This window comes from Eptesicus fuscus, chromosome 9 (assembly GCF_027574615.1).
Source record: "Eptesicus fuscus isolate TK198812 chromosome 9, DD_ASM_mEF_20220401, whole genome shotgun sequence".
Lineage (NCBI taxonomy): Eukaryota > Metazoa > Chordata > Mammalia > Chiroptera > Vespertilionidae > Eptesicus > Eptesicus fuscus.
This window is the reverse complement of record NC_072481.1, coordinates 11295680-11310068: the sequence shown is the minus strand read 5'-3', so window position 1 is coordinate 11310068 and position 14389 is coordinate 11295680. Positions and strand designations below refer to the sequence as shown.

General features: G+C 50.4%; 1 protein-coding gene across 3 annotated transcripts in view; it reads left to right on the top strand.

Moving 5' to 3' along the window:
* TMCO4 (transmembrane and coiled-coil domains 4) overlaps positions 1-14389 on the top strand; it is a 76945-nt gene that overhangs the window by 14322 nt on the left and 48234 nt on the right. For all 3 annotated transcript variants that reach the window (XM_054720985.1, XM_028155457.2, XM_054720984.1), the window contains 3 exons: positions 3992-4166; positions 4921-4948; positions 10715-10847. In XM_054720985.1, the coding sequence (XP_054576960.1) occupies positions 3992-4166; positions 4921-4948; positions 10715-10847 (336 nt within the window). The remainder of the gene's footprint in view (positions 1-3991; positions 4167-4920; positions 4949-10714; positions 10848-14389) is intronic.

Below are 14389 nucleotides of genomic sequence, written 5' to 3'. Positions count from 1 at the left end.
CCTAAGAGTTCTCATCGAAAGGAAAACACTTGTTCTTTTTATGCTTTCTCTTTTTATTGTATTTATATGAGGTGCTACAAGCTAACTAAAGCTATTGTAATCATTTCACAATATATGTAAGTTAAACCATTATGCTGTATCCCTTAAACTTACACAGTGACATATATATATATATATATATATATATATATATACACACACACACACACACACACACACACACACACACAAACATACACTGAGTGGCCAGATTATTATGATCTCTGAACGCATAATAATCTGGCCACTCGGTATATATATATATATATATATATATATACTATTAGCCCATTTGCAGGAAGAATCCTGCAAGCGGCTGCTGCGGCTGTGTGCGCTGCCCCGCTCTGCCCCGCCCCTCCCCTCCCCGCCCGGGCTTTCCCTCTGGCAGCCACCTTGCTTTCCACTTTTCCTCCCTCTTCCTTCTAAGTTGTCTTCAGTCTTAACTCCTCCCTCCCTCCGTGTATGCAAATTAACCGCCATCTTTGTTGGGTAATTTGCATACTTGCCCTGATTGGCTGGTGGGCGTGGCTTTAGGTGGTGGGCATAGTGAAGGTGCGGTCAATTTGCATATTACTATTTATTAGGTAGGAGATATCTCCTACCTAATAAATAGTAATATGCAAATTATATATAGATATAGAGGCCCGGTGCATGAATTCATGCATGGTTGGGGTCCGGCCAGCCTGGCCAGGGAAAGGGGACATGGGTGGTTGGCTGGCCTGCCTGCTGGTCGAACTCCTGGTCGAGGGGACAATTTGCATATTAGCCTTTTATTATATAGGATATACACTGAGTGGCCAGATTATTATGCGTTCAGAGATCATAATAATCTGGCCACTCAGTGTGTGTGTGTGTGTGTGTGTGTGTGTGTGTGTGTATAAAATGGAGGGGGGCGGATTAGATGAGATAATGTAGCACAGTGCCGGCACATAGTAGGTGTTCAATAAATGTACTGGTTACTTGCTAACTCTGGGACTTATTGTATTTGCCCCAGTTCCCTCATCTGTAAAATGGAGACAATAGGGAACTTCCTCCTACTAGTCAGGGTATTTGGAGCTGCAAGTAACAGGACACTGCACTAAGAGAGATTTAAAGAATAGATTTTTCCCTCCTCACTTAATAGGAAGTCAGAAGGCTTGATTCAGTGCCTCAGAAAGCCTTTGGGTTGGCTTCTCTGCATTCTCTTGGCCTTCCCCTCCAGATCACAACATGGCTGCTGCAGCTCCACGCATCACATCCTCACAAGAAAAGGCCCAAGGCACAAAGGAGGCGGGCAGGGATTCCCCTCCAGTCTCTCTCGTCAGGCAGGAAATCTTTCCCAGAATATGCCAAGAAGGCTTCTGGCTAGATCCAGTCACTTGCCTGAGCCTCACCTGCAAGGTGGGGGGGGCTGAGGAAGAATCAAGGCCCTTGCCATTCCTGACCTCCACATGAGAGGTGGGTTCTGCTGGCCAGGAAGGGGGGTTCTGCTGGGGAGTTACTGCCTCAGAGAAGCAGCATCGTCAGAGAGGGCGCTCGAAGGAGGGAATGTGTGGGTGGCCCCGCAGAGCCTGGCGCCGAGCTACTGCCCAACACATATTGGATATTCTCATCATTAATAATGGAATCACATCCTCTATCTGGAGATTAGACTATATCTCATTGGATATTCTGTTCCCAAGCAAGCCTGAGTCCTCTCTCCTGCAAGGGCCCGACTCTCTCCTGCTCCTGCCTGTGCCATATCTGGGAAGCCTCCATCTTTCCAGAAGCTTCCTCTGGCCTGATCATCCCCTGCCTGATACGCTGATGCATAGATGGGGAAGAGCTCTGTGTACTTTGTTCACATAAGCAAATATTTATGAGCCTAGACAGTGTGCCAGGCCTGTGCTGGGCACTGCCTGGGAGAGCACATAGGAAAGTGGGTTATTGTCCGGGGTCTCCCCCCATCCCCCACCCCCCCGTGAGTTCTAAGCACATGGGGCTGGAAGCATTTGCCTTGGGCCACTCCTTCCTGAAAGTTTCTGATTTGGTTTCTTTCCACGTGGCTGATCTTGGTTTTCCTGGGCCCAAAACGCGTTTTAAAGACAGCCTCAATCTTCTTATAGCTGTTGGCTTCAATAATCTTAGGAAAACGCTCGGTGGCCGTTTTTGTCCACATGGGGTATAAAAGCAAGCCTTTAAAATTCTTCTTACTGTGCTATAAATGTCACAGACGCTGTTTTCTACGGTTAATTCTACTTACTAAACGCGGAGACACGAATGAGTAGAACAGGTGGGCAAACCTTTCCTGTAGAGGACGTGGCATTTTAGCTTGCAGACCACGTGGTCTCGTCCCCAGTCCCTCGGCTTTGCTGTTGCAGCCTAAAAGCAGCCGGACACAGTCGGTAAAGGAACGGGTGTGACGGACTGTGCCCCAATAAAACTTAATCTGCGGGAACGGGCTGCAGGCCAGATGTGGCCGCCTGGTGGGCCCCCGGGGACTAGGAGGAGCTCTGGACTCAGGTTCAGGCTCCCTGGACCCCGGGTGAAGCTCTGCCCTTCGCATCAGTGGCGCCCTTGATAAGGCATTTAATCTCTGCGGCCCAGGGCCGCCACCTGAGAGGTTCGGTGAGGATGAAAGGGAATGTTGGATGCACCTGCTCAGCCAGCGCCTGGCACAGGGTGAGGCCCAGGTCTGTAATCCCTGGAGAGGGCAGTCCCTGCAGTGGGTAAGCATGGCCTCTGGAGCCAGACAGCTGTGGCCTTGAACCCTGGAGCTGTCCCATAACACCTCCGGGCCTGGGTGTCCTTGTATCTAGAATGGGGGGTGAAAGCAGTACCTCCCTCCCTCATGGGGATTGGTGGGAGGTAAACAGGCTTCGGCCGCCCCAGCTCTGAGGACTGGGATGTGTGGGCTGCTGGGATCCGTGGGGCTGGGACCAGGTGGTGCAAGCAGGAGGCCTTCTGACATTGTCCCCGCCACCAGGGAGCTCTGCTTGTCCCTAAGAGGCCTGATTCCACCCGATCTGCAGAACTAGGGGTGTAGAACCCAGTACAGGGAGCCCCAGGACAGTGGGGTCGAGGCAGGCTGGGCTGCTGGGTTTAGAGATAGGCCTGACTCTGGGCTGGTGTGATCACCTCCTAACTAATGCCCGTGTTCCACATCTCCTGCCCACCCACCGCTGCTCACCGTTCTCGCTGCCACGAGCGTAACTTTGAGTCAAAGCCTGATGTGGACTCTGTCGCTGTCCCCAAAATGCCATGTGCTTCCTGCAGCCGTGTCTCAGCTCCGAGGGCTCCTTCTCCCCTAGAGCGATCCAGCCATCCTCCATCCAGGGACTCCTGTGGGACTCAACTCCAATGCCTGCTGTGGAGAGAGGCCCACGGGGGCAGTGGCATGGGGAGGACAGACTCGTCCGCTGCGCTTTATCTGCTTCTGAGTGTCCGACTTTTCCCGAGAAAGCACATCCTGGGTGGCCCCCAACAGTGGCAAGTCTCCTTCTGTGGGAACCCTTTTCTAGTCGCTGCTGCTCACCTCCCCAGGCCGGTCTGGGGCTCCCTCTCTGGGTCACCAGGGCTCGATGCCTGCCCCTCTCCTCGCAGACCACACACCGCTGGGCTGAGTTCGTTATCTCCCTGTGTCCCTGCGCTGTGAGCTTCTCATCAGAGGCTGCATCTCGCTCGCTCTGGTTCCTCAGCCCCCAGCACAGCCCCGGCCCAGGCCGGGCCCAGGCACATGGTCAGGAACGGCCCGCTGGCCTCGTTCCTGTGGTGTATCAGCCTCTTTGGTCACAGGTTTGGTGAGGGAAGAAGCGAGAATCCCGCCACCTGAAATCAGGTTTGGGCCCCTCTGTACCCCGTGGACCGCAGGCACCAGGGTGGTGGTGGATGTGCTGGCTGTTCGCATTGTGAACGTGGCTCATCTAAGCTTCCCAGTGGCCCAGTGAAGTGCAAGTCTGGAAGCTTTCGGATCTGAGTCGTGTCTGTCTTCCAGCTCCTTCTGCGTAGAGTTTGTGACGGGCCTGGCCAAGTGGCTGGAGTTGTCCGAAGCCGTCCTGCCGACCATGACTGCTTTTGCCAGCGGCCTGGGAGGCGAAGGAGCCGACATGTTTGCTCAGATTTTAACGAAGGACCCCATCTTGAAGGACGACCCGTTGGTGATCACCCAGGTACACCCACCACCCGGTGACCAGGGGAAGCAGAACAAATGGTTCTCTAAGTCAGGCTCAAACTGCTTCTAGTGGGGTGCGGGAGTTGGAAGATAAAATATTTCATCAGAATAACGTATGATGATGATGATCATAGCTACGTTAAGTGATCCGTATTGAATATCTACTATTGATTTCATGTATTACTTAAATAGTGCTTCGTATGTGCTAGTACCTTTACAAATATTAACTCATTTAATTCTCAAAGCAACTTTATGAGGTTGGTAGTGTGAGCATTCCCATTTTGGAGATGAGAAAACTGAGGTACAGCGCGATTAAGTAACTTGTTGTTCAAGGTCATGCAGCTCACACGTGGCTGAGCCCGGATTTGAACCTTGGCACCCTGACTCCAGAGCCCCGGCTCCTGCTGCCACGCTGTGGTGCTTTTGTTCAGAAGCAGCAGCTTTGCTGTGTGCCCTTGGGCATGTCCCTCACCGGCTCTGTGTGCAGTTAACACAGGCAGCTGGGGACATGGGCTGTTGGTGGGTCAGCTGCGCGGGTTTCAAACAGCCCTTCCTCTCCTTCATTTCACTCCCCGAAATGCTCACACACTCATTTGTTTGCTTACTCGTTTGTCTGGCTCCCCACTAGAGTATAAGGCAGAGATACCGTCTGTCTTGTTCTCCCACTTAGTAAGCGTCAATACATATGTGTCACATGAGCAGGTTTTTTATTACATATCAACTTATTGCCAATTTCTGTTACTTTTCCCCAGGACCTGCTGAGCTTCTCACTCAAGGATGGTGAGTTGATTTTCTTCGCTCTGTAAACTGTGGGTGCCCGTCTCCACCCAGGAAAGCCCGTGATGGGCTCCCACCTGTGGCCTGGTTCCCTGTGGTCATTTTGGTACAAGGAAGGGGAACCCCATTCAGTAAGGGGGCCAGGAGTACTTGGTTCGTGCCAAGCACTATGGGGCACTGCGTAGCGGTTATTTCATTTATTCCTCGCCATGCCTGTGGTTTTACCTTCTAAGTAGTTCTTGAATCCGGCCCCGTCTTCATCTACACCCACCACCCTGGTCTGAGCCACCATCCACCCCTCCTGGATGACAGCAGGGGTCTCCTCCCGGGTCTTCCTGCCATCACTCTGGCCAGCAGTTTGGCCTCCACCCTGCAGCTCAAAGGATCTTCCTGCACATCAACAATGCTGCCTCCGGGCTTCTACCCACAGCCACTCCTGCTGCCTCCTGGTGGGCGGGCCCCTCCCCCTCCCCCTCCTCACCTCTTACCATGCACGCCCTCCCCTCTTCCCACGCTGGCCTCCCTGAGTGCACCCTGCTCCTGGCACCATGGGTCTTTGCACGTGCCCCTCCCCTGGCTGGAGAATGCGCTGCTCCTCTTGCCCAGGTGCCCTCTCCCTCTCCCTCATCCCTCCGCTCAGTCACCACTTCCCAGGGAGAGCCCCTGGCACGCCTCGGTATGATGTCAGCCAAGGTTGCCGTTGAACACCCAGCTGCACGCTGCTTTGCTTGGTAACTGGCTTGCCCTCCGACCGTAAGCTCCATGGGGGCAGAGCCATGCCCGGTTTTCTTCACCACATACTTCCAGCTCCTGCACATAGTAAACACTTCGCAAACATCTGTAGAAGAATTAATGGGATGAAAAAAAAAAAAGAAAAAAAAAAAATAATGGGATGGATCCTAGTGTTCTGTTTTATGGACGAGGACGTTGGCTCAGAGCGGTTAAGCAATTTACCCATGCTTGCTCATAAGTGGCAGTTCAGGATTTCACTACATTCGTTTCCTAGGGCTGTCGTAACCAAGTACCTTAGAAGGGTGGCTTAAAGCAACAGAAATTTATTCTCTCACAGTCCTGGAGGCCGAAAGTGTGAAAGCAAGGTGTCAGCCGGGTCCTGCTCTCTCTGCAGGCTGTAGGCGAGAATCCTTCATGCCTTTAGCTGCTGGCAGCTCCAAGTGCTCCTTGGCTGTGGCTGCATCTCCTTGGCTTGTGGCTGCATCACTGCCGTCTCTGCCTCCATCCTCCAGGGCTTCCTCCTCCCCCTTCCTTTCCTCTCCTCTGCATGTCTCCCATAAGGACATTGTGCAAGGTGACTTCACCTTGAGATCTTTAACTTAATTACGGTAATCCGCCCCCCTCATCTGCAGTTTCACTTTCCATGGTTTCAGTTACCCGTGGTCTACCACAGGTCGAAAATATTAAATGGAAATTTCCAAAAATAAGCAATTCATAGCTCTAAATTGCACACCATTCTGAGTAGTGTGATGAACTCTTGAAGTCCTGCTCCATCCGGCCTGAGATATGAATTATCCCTTTGTCCAGCATATCTGTGCCATGTATGCCACCCTCCCATTAGTCACAGAATAGCCACCTCAGTTATCCAAGCGTTTATCAGAGAGAGAGAGAGAGAGAGAGAGACCACCGTCACATAACTTTTATTGCAGTATATTGTTATAATTGTTCTATTTTCTTATTAGTCATTGTTTCTCTCTCACCGTGCCTAATTTATAAATTAAACTTCCTCACAGGTCTGTATGTAAAGGGAAAAATGTGGCACATATAGAGTTCAGTACTACCCACAGTTTGGCATCCACTGGGGGTCTGGAACAGTGTCATAGTTGGGCCATCTATTCAAGTCCCTCCCCACAAGCTCCATGAGGGCAAGGCCTTGTCTGGATTGCATATCATCGCATCTCAGCATCTACAGCACTTTTGGGCATACGGTGGGCAATTAGTACTGGATGGATGGATGGATGGATGGATGGATGGCTGGATGGATGGACAGATGGACAGATGAAAGGATAAATGGATAGGATGATGGATATATGAATGCATGCATACATGGATGGATGGGGAGATGGATGGATGGAAGGACAGGTAGAATGGACAGATGGCCTTTCTTCAGAGGACGAGCTTACGCACTAGCAGGGTTCAATCTCCGCTGCAGACATTGATGAGGTGGGCACACAGCGGAGGAGGAGACTCTCTCTGGATTTCACTTGGGTGTGAGGCAAGGTGATTAGTCATGAAATCAGCCCAGGAGATCAACATGAAAAGCTGCATTTCTCGGAACTTCCCGGAAGGTTGACCTTTACGGACAGTATTGGGATCTGAGTCACAGAACGATGTCATCTGGGCAGCTGGATGGAATTTTCGGGGAGTGCTAATCATTTTTTTCTCCTCATCCTGTAACAACCCACAAAGCTCTTAGCACACACAACTGAAACAATACGTCTTTTGTGTGTTGAAGGTTAACCTCAATGTTAGCTAACGCTAAGCCGGGCTTTTGGCCCTTGGCACAGTGGCCGTTTGGGGCTGGGTCCTTCTCTGTGGTGGGGCCATCCTGTGCAGTGTAGGATGTTTAGCTGCATCCCCAGCCTCCAGTCAGTTAGATGCCAGAAGCACTTCCTGAGTGCTGACAAACAGAAATGTCTCCATACATTGTCACATGTTCTCAGGGGTCGGGGGGCGGGGGGGGGGAGGGGGACGCAGCAAACACAGCCCTGGTCAAGAGCTAATGCTCTAGGACCCCAAATTTGGCCATCTCAGGTGGGGCTGCTTTATTTGTAGTCGGCAATCTTTACAAGGTATTCTAGTTGCTCTTCTAGGTCCCGAACATAGCTTGTGAGGTATTGCATAGTATCTAATCCTCAGATCAGCTGCTCAGGCAGGTCCTGTCATCCCCACTGGCAGGAGAAGAGAGCCTACTCAGTAGGTTAAGTAGCCCAGGACTGCCTTTCAAACGTTCAAAATGCCATTTAAGGCAAAGCCGGTCTCCTTGTGAACTCTGCGTTGGTGCCCTGGAGACTTAAACTGCATCGTGGTTTTTGCCCTCTGAACTCTGAAGCCAAAGATAGCATCAACTCTAGGCCAAGGGACCTGCGGAGGTGCACGCTGCATGGGACGGAGCAGTCCCTACCGCCAACTTGGCTCCCCTCTCTGGCTTGGTCTTTATGACTGGATCGCACGCCCTGCCTCCCTGATGAATCAGAAGGGTGAGAGATACTGGTCTTCGGTTGTGGTGAAATGCAAACATTGTCACCTGGTTGCTGGGTTCTCCATCAGCATCCCAGAGTGTCATGCAACTTGTTACCAGCATTAACACTGGCTGGACCATCCATTCAGCAAATAGGAACTGAGCACCCGGTGCATGTGCCAGGCCCTCTGCTGGGCCCTGGGAGTAATGTTAACCGTAGCTGATCCTCACCGAGTGCCTGTCAGCCCTGAGCTCAGTGTCTTATGCTAATTTTGTCAACCCCTCAGCAGCTCTGGGATGTCAGCTCCAAGTTCAGCAGCCTGGCCACCAAGATCCTTGAAGTGACCCTTACACGAGGCTGCCACTCTAGAGCCCCGTGCCTGAGAATACCCTGGGAGATTACCTGTGCCCCTGGCAGCCTGTTCCACGGCAGCCTTAACGAATGGAATAAAAATTAGTCACTAATTATAATTGCCGCCAATTAAGCCACCATGGCCAAGGCTTGGTTAATTTCCACAGCTCGGTTATCACCTGGTCTCTGATCCTATGAAGGCACAGCGAGCTCCTTTGTTTGGAGCTTTAATTGGCCCAATAACCCCAAGATACAGCGTGCAGTTGTCTGTTCCCCAGCACGTAGACAGTTCCACATCGAGGGAGGCAGCCAAGGGCAGCTGGGCAAATGCTGCCAGACCGTAGCTCACTCTGAGGACCCTAGTTCAAGGAAGGTTCAAGGAAACCTCAAATTTCAGGACTTGAGGCTGCATCTTGTCAAAGGCTAGCCACTACTACTTTAGTATAATATTACTAGAGGCCCGATGCATGAAAATTCATGCACTGGAGGGGGCGTCTCTCAGCCCAGCCTGCCCCCTCTCACAGTCCGGGAGCCCTCAGGGGCGGGAGGCGACCTGGTGATCAGGAGAAGGCGATGCCCCCATCATATCTCTACTGCTGCCACTGCCGGCAGCGCAAGCCTTGGCCAGCCCTGGTTACCTGAGCCTCGGGTGGCCCTGGGCAGCTGGGCAGCTGCCATCCGAGGCTGGCCTGCACCTCAGGCAAGCCCTGGGTGGCTGTGGGGCTGAGGGGACTGGGGGACTCCCAGGCAGGTGCGCGGAGCAGCCAGACTCACCTGGGGGCAGGCCCGGCCGTGCCGCATGCCTGCTGCCCCAGCAGGGCTGAGAGAATTGGGCACCGCCATCTTGTGGCTGTGGGCACCGCCATCTTTGAGGGTGTAGCAGTCAAATTAGCATATTCCCTTCTTATTGGCTGTGGGTGCCGCCATCTTTGTGAGGGTGTGACGGTCAATTAGCATATTCCCTCTTTATTAGATAGGGTTGCCCAGCATCGCAGACACCCAGCAAAGGAGACAATTCTGTAACATTCATTGGGGCTGGTCATAGAACAGGTGTCCTCTCCTCAAAACTTTGTGATGTGCATTTTAGACAGCGCACATCATCACACAGCCTATACAAAGGTGGGTGCAGAGCAGCTGGATACTAGGTCCTTGTGATTTCCCCTCTTTGTCAAAAAGATCCAGGGTGGAAGCCTATCTTAGCACTGGACTTCCTGGGCCAAGGAGGATGCATATCTTCTTCCCATTTTTTTAAATGGTGGTAAAATACATGTAACATAAAATTCAGCACCTTACCCATTTTTAAGTGTACAGTTTAGTGGCATTAGGCACATTCACATGATGAACCATCACCACCATCCCTCTTCATCTTGCAGAACTGGAACTCTGTCTCCATTAAACAATAGCTCCTCATCCCCCCCTTTTCAACGCCCCTCCTCCCCAGTAGCCACCATTCTACTTTCTGGCGCTATGATTTGGGGGTGAGGGGGAGATGCACATTTTTAAAGGTTTTGATATAAATATTGTCAGACTGCACACTCACTGGGCTAGCGTGGCTCAGTGGTTGAGCGTCGACCTATAAACCAGGAGGTCACTTCAATTCCCTGTCAGGACACAGGTTGTCAGGGCTCAGTCCCCAGTGTGGGGCATGTGGGAGGCAGCCAATCAATGGTTCTCTCTCATCATTGATGTTTCTCTCTCTCCCTCGCTCTTCCTCTCTGAAATCAATAAAAATATATATTTGATAAATAAATAAATAAATAAATAAATAAATAAATATTGTCAGACTACACACTCCCACCTGATCACCGTGTTCATCGCCTCCTTAACAGCTTTGGGATTTTTTAAAAAATGACCTTTGCTAATTTGGTGAAAAAGTACTACCTTGCTTTTAAGATGCCTAGGAATAAACCTAACCAAGGAGGTAAAAGACCTATAAGTAGAAAACTACAGGACACTGAAAAAAGAAACAGAGGAAGACATAAACAGATGGAAGCACATACCGTGTTCATGGATTGGTAGAATCAACATCACCAAAATGATTAATATTTGTAATAGTTGCACATATTCCATCCAGGAAGCTGTGCTATTGTTTAATTGACTGGTTCTCCTGGGTTGTGTGTTTAGGATGTTTCCAGGGTTTGGGTTTTATCCGTTACTCTGCTGTTAGCATCTCTGTTCTTAAAGGCAAACTGACTCCCTGCCCGTGTTATTTCTCTCTTTCGAGGGCGATACGATGCTCGGGCCCGGGTCCTCATCTGCCACGTGACCTCCCTCCTCCGCCTGCCCTTGGGGGAGCTGGATCTCCTGGAAGAGACGTTCCTTGAGAGCCTGAAGGAAACCAAAGAGGAGGAATCTGAGTAAGCGAGCCCTGAGACTGGCCCCATCTGCCAGGAATCCAGAGCTGCCACTTGAGTGCACTTTTCAGATAAAAATCCCCTCTTTCCACTAAGAGACAGTACACAGAGAGTCCCGAGGCAGCCAGACTGGCTGTGTGGCCTTAGCAAGTCACTTCCCCTCTCTGGGCCTCAGTCCTCATTTCTAGGAAAAGGAGATTGAAGGGTAATTGCTGAGGGCTTGTGACTTGAACATTCTGTGGTCCCAACACCCGGTGTCACATCGGGTTCTTGTCCGTGGGCCGGAGTGGCCTGGGTTCAAATCCTACCTCTGACATCCATCCGCCTTTTTGACCTTGGGCAGGTGCCCTCCCTTCTCTAAAATACAACATTCTTATCTGTGAAATGGGAATAAGGATAGCGTCCTCCCAGGGTGGCTGTGGAAAATGAATGTGACCATATTATAAGGTGCTCGGCCCAGGGCTGGCATGAGCAAGTGGTCGGTATGTGAGTCCTTCCCTTCCCCCCTGCCCACGTGCCCCGGGACCTACCAGCTGTGCTATCTATGCATTGTCGGGAGTGTGTAGAGGGAAATTATCCGGGCAACTTGGCCAGAGCTCAGCTCTTTGCTAAACACACAGAGTCTAATCCCAGAGCAATCAATCGATCCAGTCACAGCCTAATTGCGGGCTCCGTGCACCAGGCACGTCTGCCAGCCTTGGGTTTTGTTCGGCCACGGTGACTGTCTGAGCAGCCAGGTCGTGCCAGCTCAGCCCAGCTGGGAATTTAGCTCTGAAGCCAAGCTCAGACCTGGAGCCGCCCTCCTGCCAGGGTTTGGAGGGCAAAGGGAGAGGTGGTTTGCTTGAGAAAGGCCGAAGCTTGGGCTGTTTTAAAAACCTGACAGCCGACTTGCTTCGACTCCCAGAGCCGTGCTAAGAAAGAACCAGGTCAGTGACCACCATCACGAGGGCTGCTCAGCGTCTGGAAACGGATTGGACATTTGTAGTGTCTTGGGTGCCTTGAAATGAAGGAAACTCTCAGCTGTCGATTGCAAAGCTTATTGTCAGAAAGAAACATATTACCCAGAGGATTTGCTCTGATGATACCGGTAGTCAGATCAGGGAATGTGTAGAAACAGTAGAAGTTCTAACACAGCCCAGCTCTGCCACTTACCAGCTGTGTGACCTTGGACAAGTTAGTTCACTTCTCTGGGCCTCAGTTTCCTCATCTGCAAAATGGGGATAATAATAGCACCCTGCGTCCTAACCCGTTTGGCTCAGTGGATAGAGCGTTGGCATGTGGACTCAAGGGTCCCTGGTTCGATTCCGATCAAGGGCATATACCTTGGTTTCAGGCACATCCCCAGTAGGGGGTGTGCAGGAGGCAGCTGATTGATATTTCTCTCTCATCGACGTTTCTAACTCTCTCTCCCTCTCCCTTCCTCTCTGTAAAAAAATCAATAAAATGTATTAAAAAAATAATAGCACCCTGCTCATAGGGTTCTCATGGGGTTCAAATGAGTTCATACATGTAAAGTGCTTCAGATGGGCCTTGGACAGAGCAACTGGCTGATAAATCTCATTACTTGCTATAGTATCTGTTATCGTGGCTGTTATTGTATGAACCCTATGTATGAACCCTTCCCTCAGAAAAACACTCCACGTGTGGAATTTTTTAATTCAGTGTTAGGGACTTTGGAGACGTCTCAGGTTCTATCTGTGGTCTCTGGAAGGACCTGAGGCCCAGGAGAAGCACAGCAAGTGTTCAGCCTGGTGCTTGGTTTGATTCGGCTACCCAGTCTCTGTGTGGGCCTGGACATGATGCTTTCCCAGCACCAGTTTCTACAAGCAGAGGATCGGATTGTATGTAGGTTTCTTTTAACTCTAAGGTTTTGTGTTTCTGCAAGGTGAGCTTATCACTCGGCACCCCAAGGTGATCCTTCGCAGCTGGGGTTCAGGGTGTGACGTACCTCCTTTCTGTTCTTGGCTCCTTGTCTGAGTCCTTAAGCCATCCAAGTTTTCCCCATTTCTTTGATGATTTCGCTCCTTTGTGCCTCGGTTTCTTCATCTCAGACTTGGGGATAATGGTAGTATCTCCATCATTAGGCAGTTAGGAGGATTCAATTAATGAATACATATCAGAAGCTTGGAACAGTGCCTGGCACGTAGTCGGTCTCAGTGAACGTTAGGTAAAGTCCTGCTGGAGGTTGACACTGGTCACATCATAAGAACATGGTCAACATCTAATTTTCTAACGAGTGTTTACTAGATGTAAGCACACGAGGTCTCCTCATTGGGTGTTCCTAACAGTCTCCAGAGGGTTTCACAGGGGAAGAAACAGGAAGTCAGAGGAGGGACTTAACTTGCCCAAGGTCAGCCAGTGGTCAGGGCATCATCTGACTCAACCACCTATCCAGTCTGCACGTCACTGCCGCATCCCTCTAGGCATGGTTGACTGGCCCTGGTTCCCTCCTTAATTCTGAAGAAACAGTAAAGATAGTTCTTTTATGGAGCTTTCTAAGCTTTTACTAGGAAGTGCCTCTAGATATCCCAGAGATAAGCTCTGCCTCTCCATCAACTGGAGAAGATGACTAAAACTAAGAAGAGGGTGGGGTGAGGATGACTGCGCAAGGAGCACCCTCCCAGGGAGATAAGCTGGCAGGGAGTGAAACTGACGTGTGGGACCTCTTGCTCTTCTTGGTTAAGCATCTGTGGCTTCAGCCTGGGGTTTGGCCCAGATCTGTGTTTAAACGCCCGCCTCTGTCGTCGGAAGGCGGACATGGAACACCAACTCAGGGTCCTCTCTGGCTTTCCAGAACCTGAGTGTGGCCAGGGACTAGGAATGGGGAGATTGCCATGGTACCTAACCAACAGGCAAAGTCAATAACAGGAACAGAGCTTCGTTTGAATTGGGATTTGTGCTCGGAGCTCTCACTTCCAACTATAGGACAGACACATCGGCGATGTCACTCAGGGCGAGTGTCTCCAGCTTTCCATGTTGACATTCAGACAAGGGAAGTAATAGCAGGAATAAAACGCTGGGATAATTAATGATGACTGGCAGAGCTCTTCGCGTTGTGTACAAAACAGTTATGAAGACGTTCAGGTGCTTACATAAATAAGGAAGTAGACTGGAAGTTCAGGTGAATGCCACAAGAGAGTGACTCAGCAAATGTTTATAAACATTTCAATAATACAAAGCAGAATGCTAGAGATTAGAGTAATGGTCCATCTAATCTTGGCAAAACGGATTTGATACACTAGCATTCATACCTTTAGATACAACAGCCTCAAGAACTGTTTTTACTTTTTAGTTATTTTCTTCCCTCGAGGCTATGAGACTCCCCCTCCATAAGCTCAGCTAAACATGATGATTACTGTCATAGACGTGCAGATGTCACTGCAGGAACCATCTAGAAGCAGACGGGGCTGACAGATGTCAAGGGCACCAGCTCAAAAATGTGACTGTGTTCTTAAAAACAAATCTGTAGTAATCATTAAAATGTTATAACATTCCAGATTTGTTCTAATACCCCAGAATTTTATTCTTTTTTAAAATAATTTTAT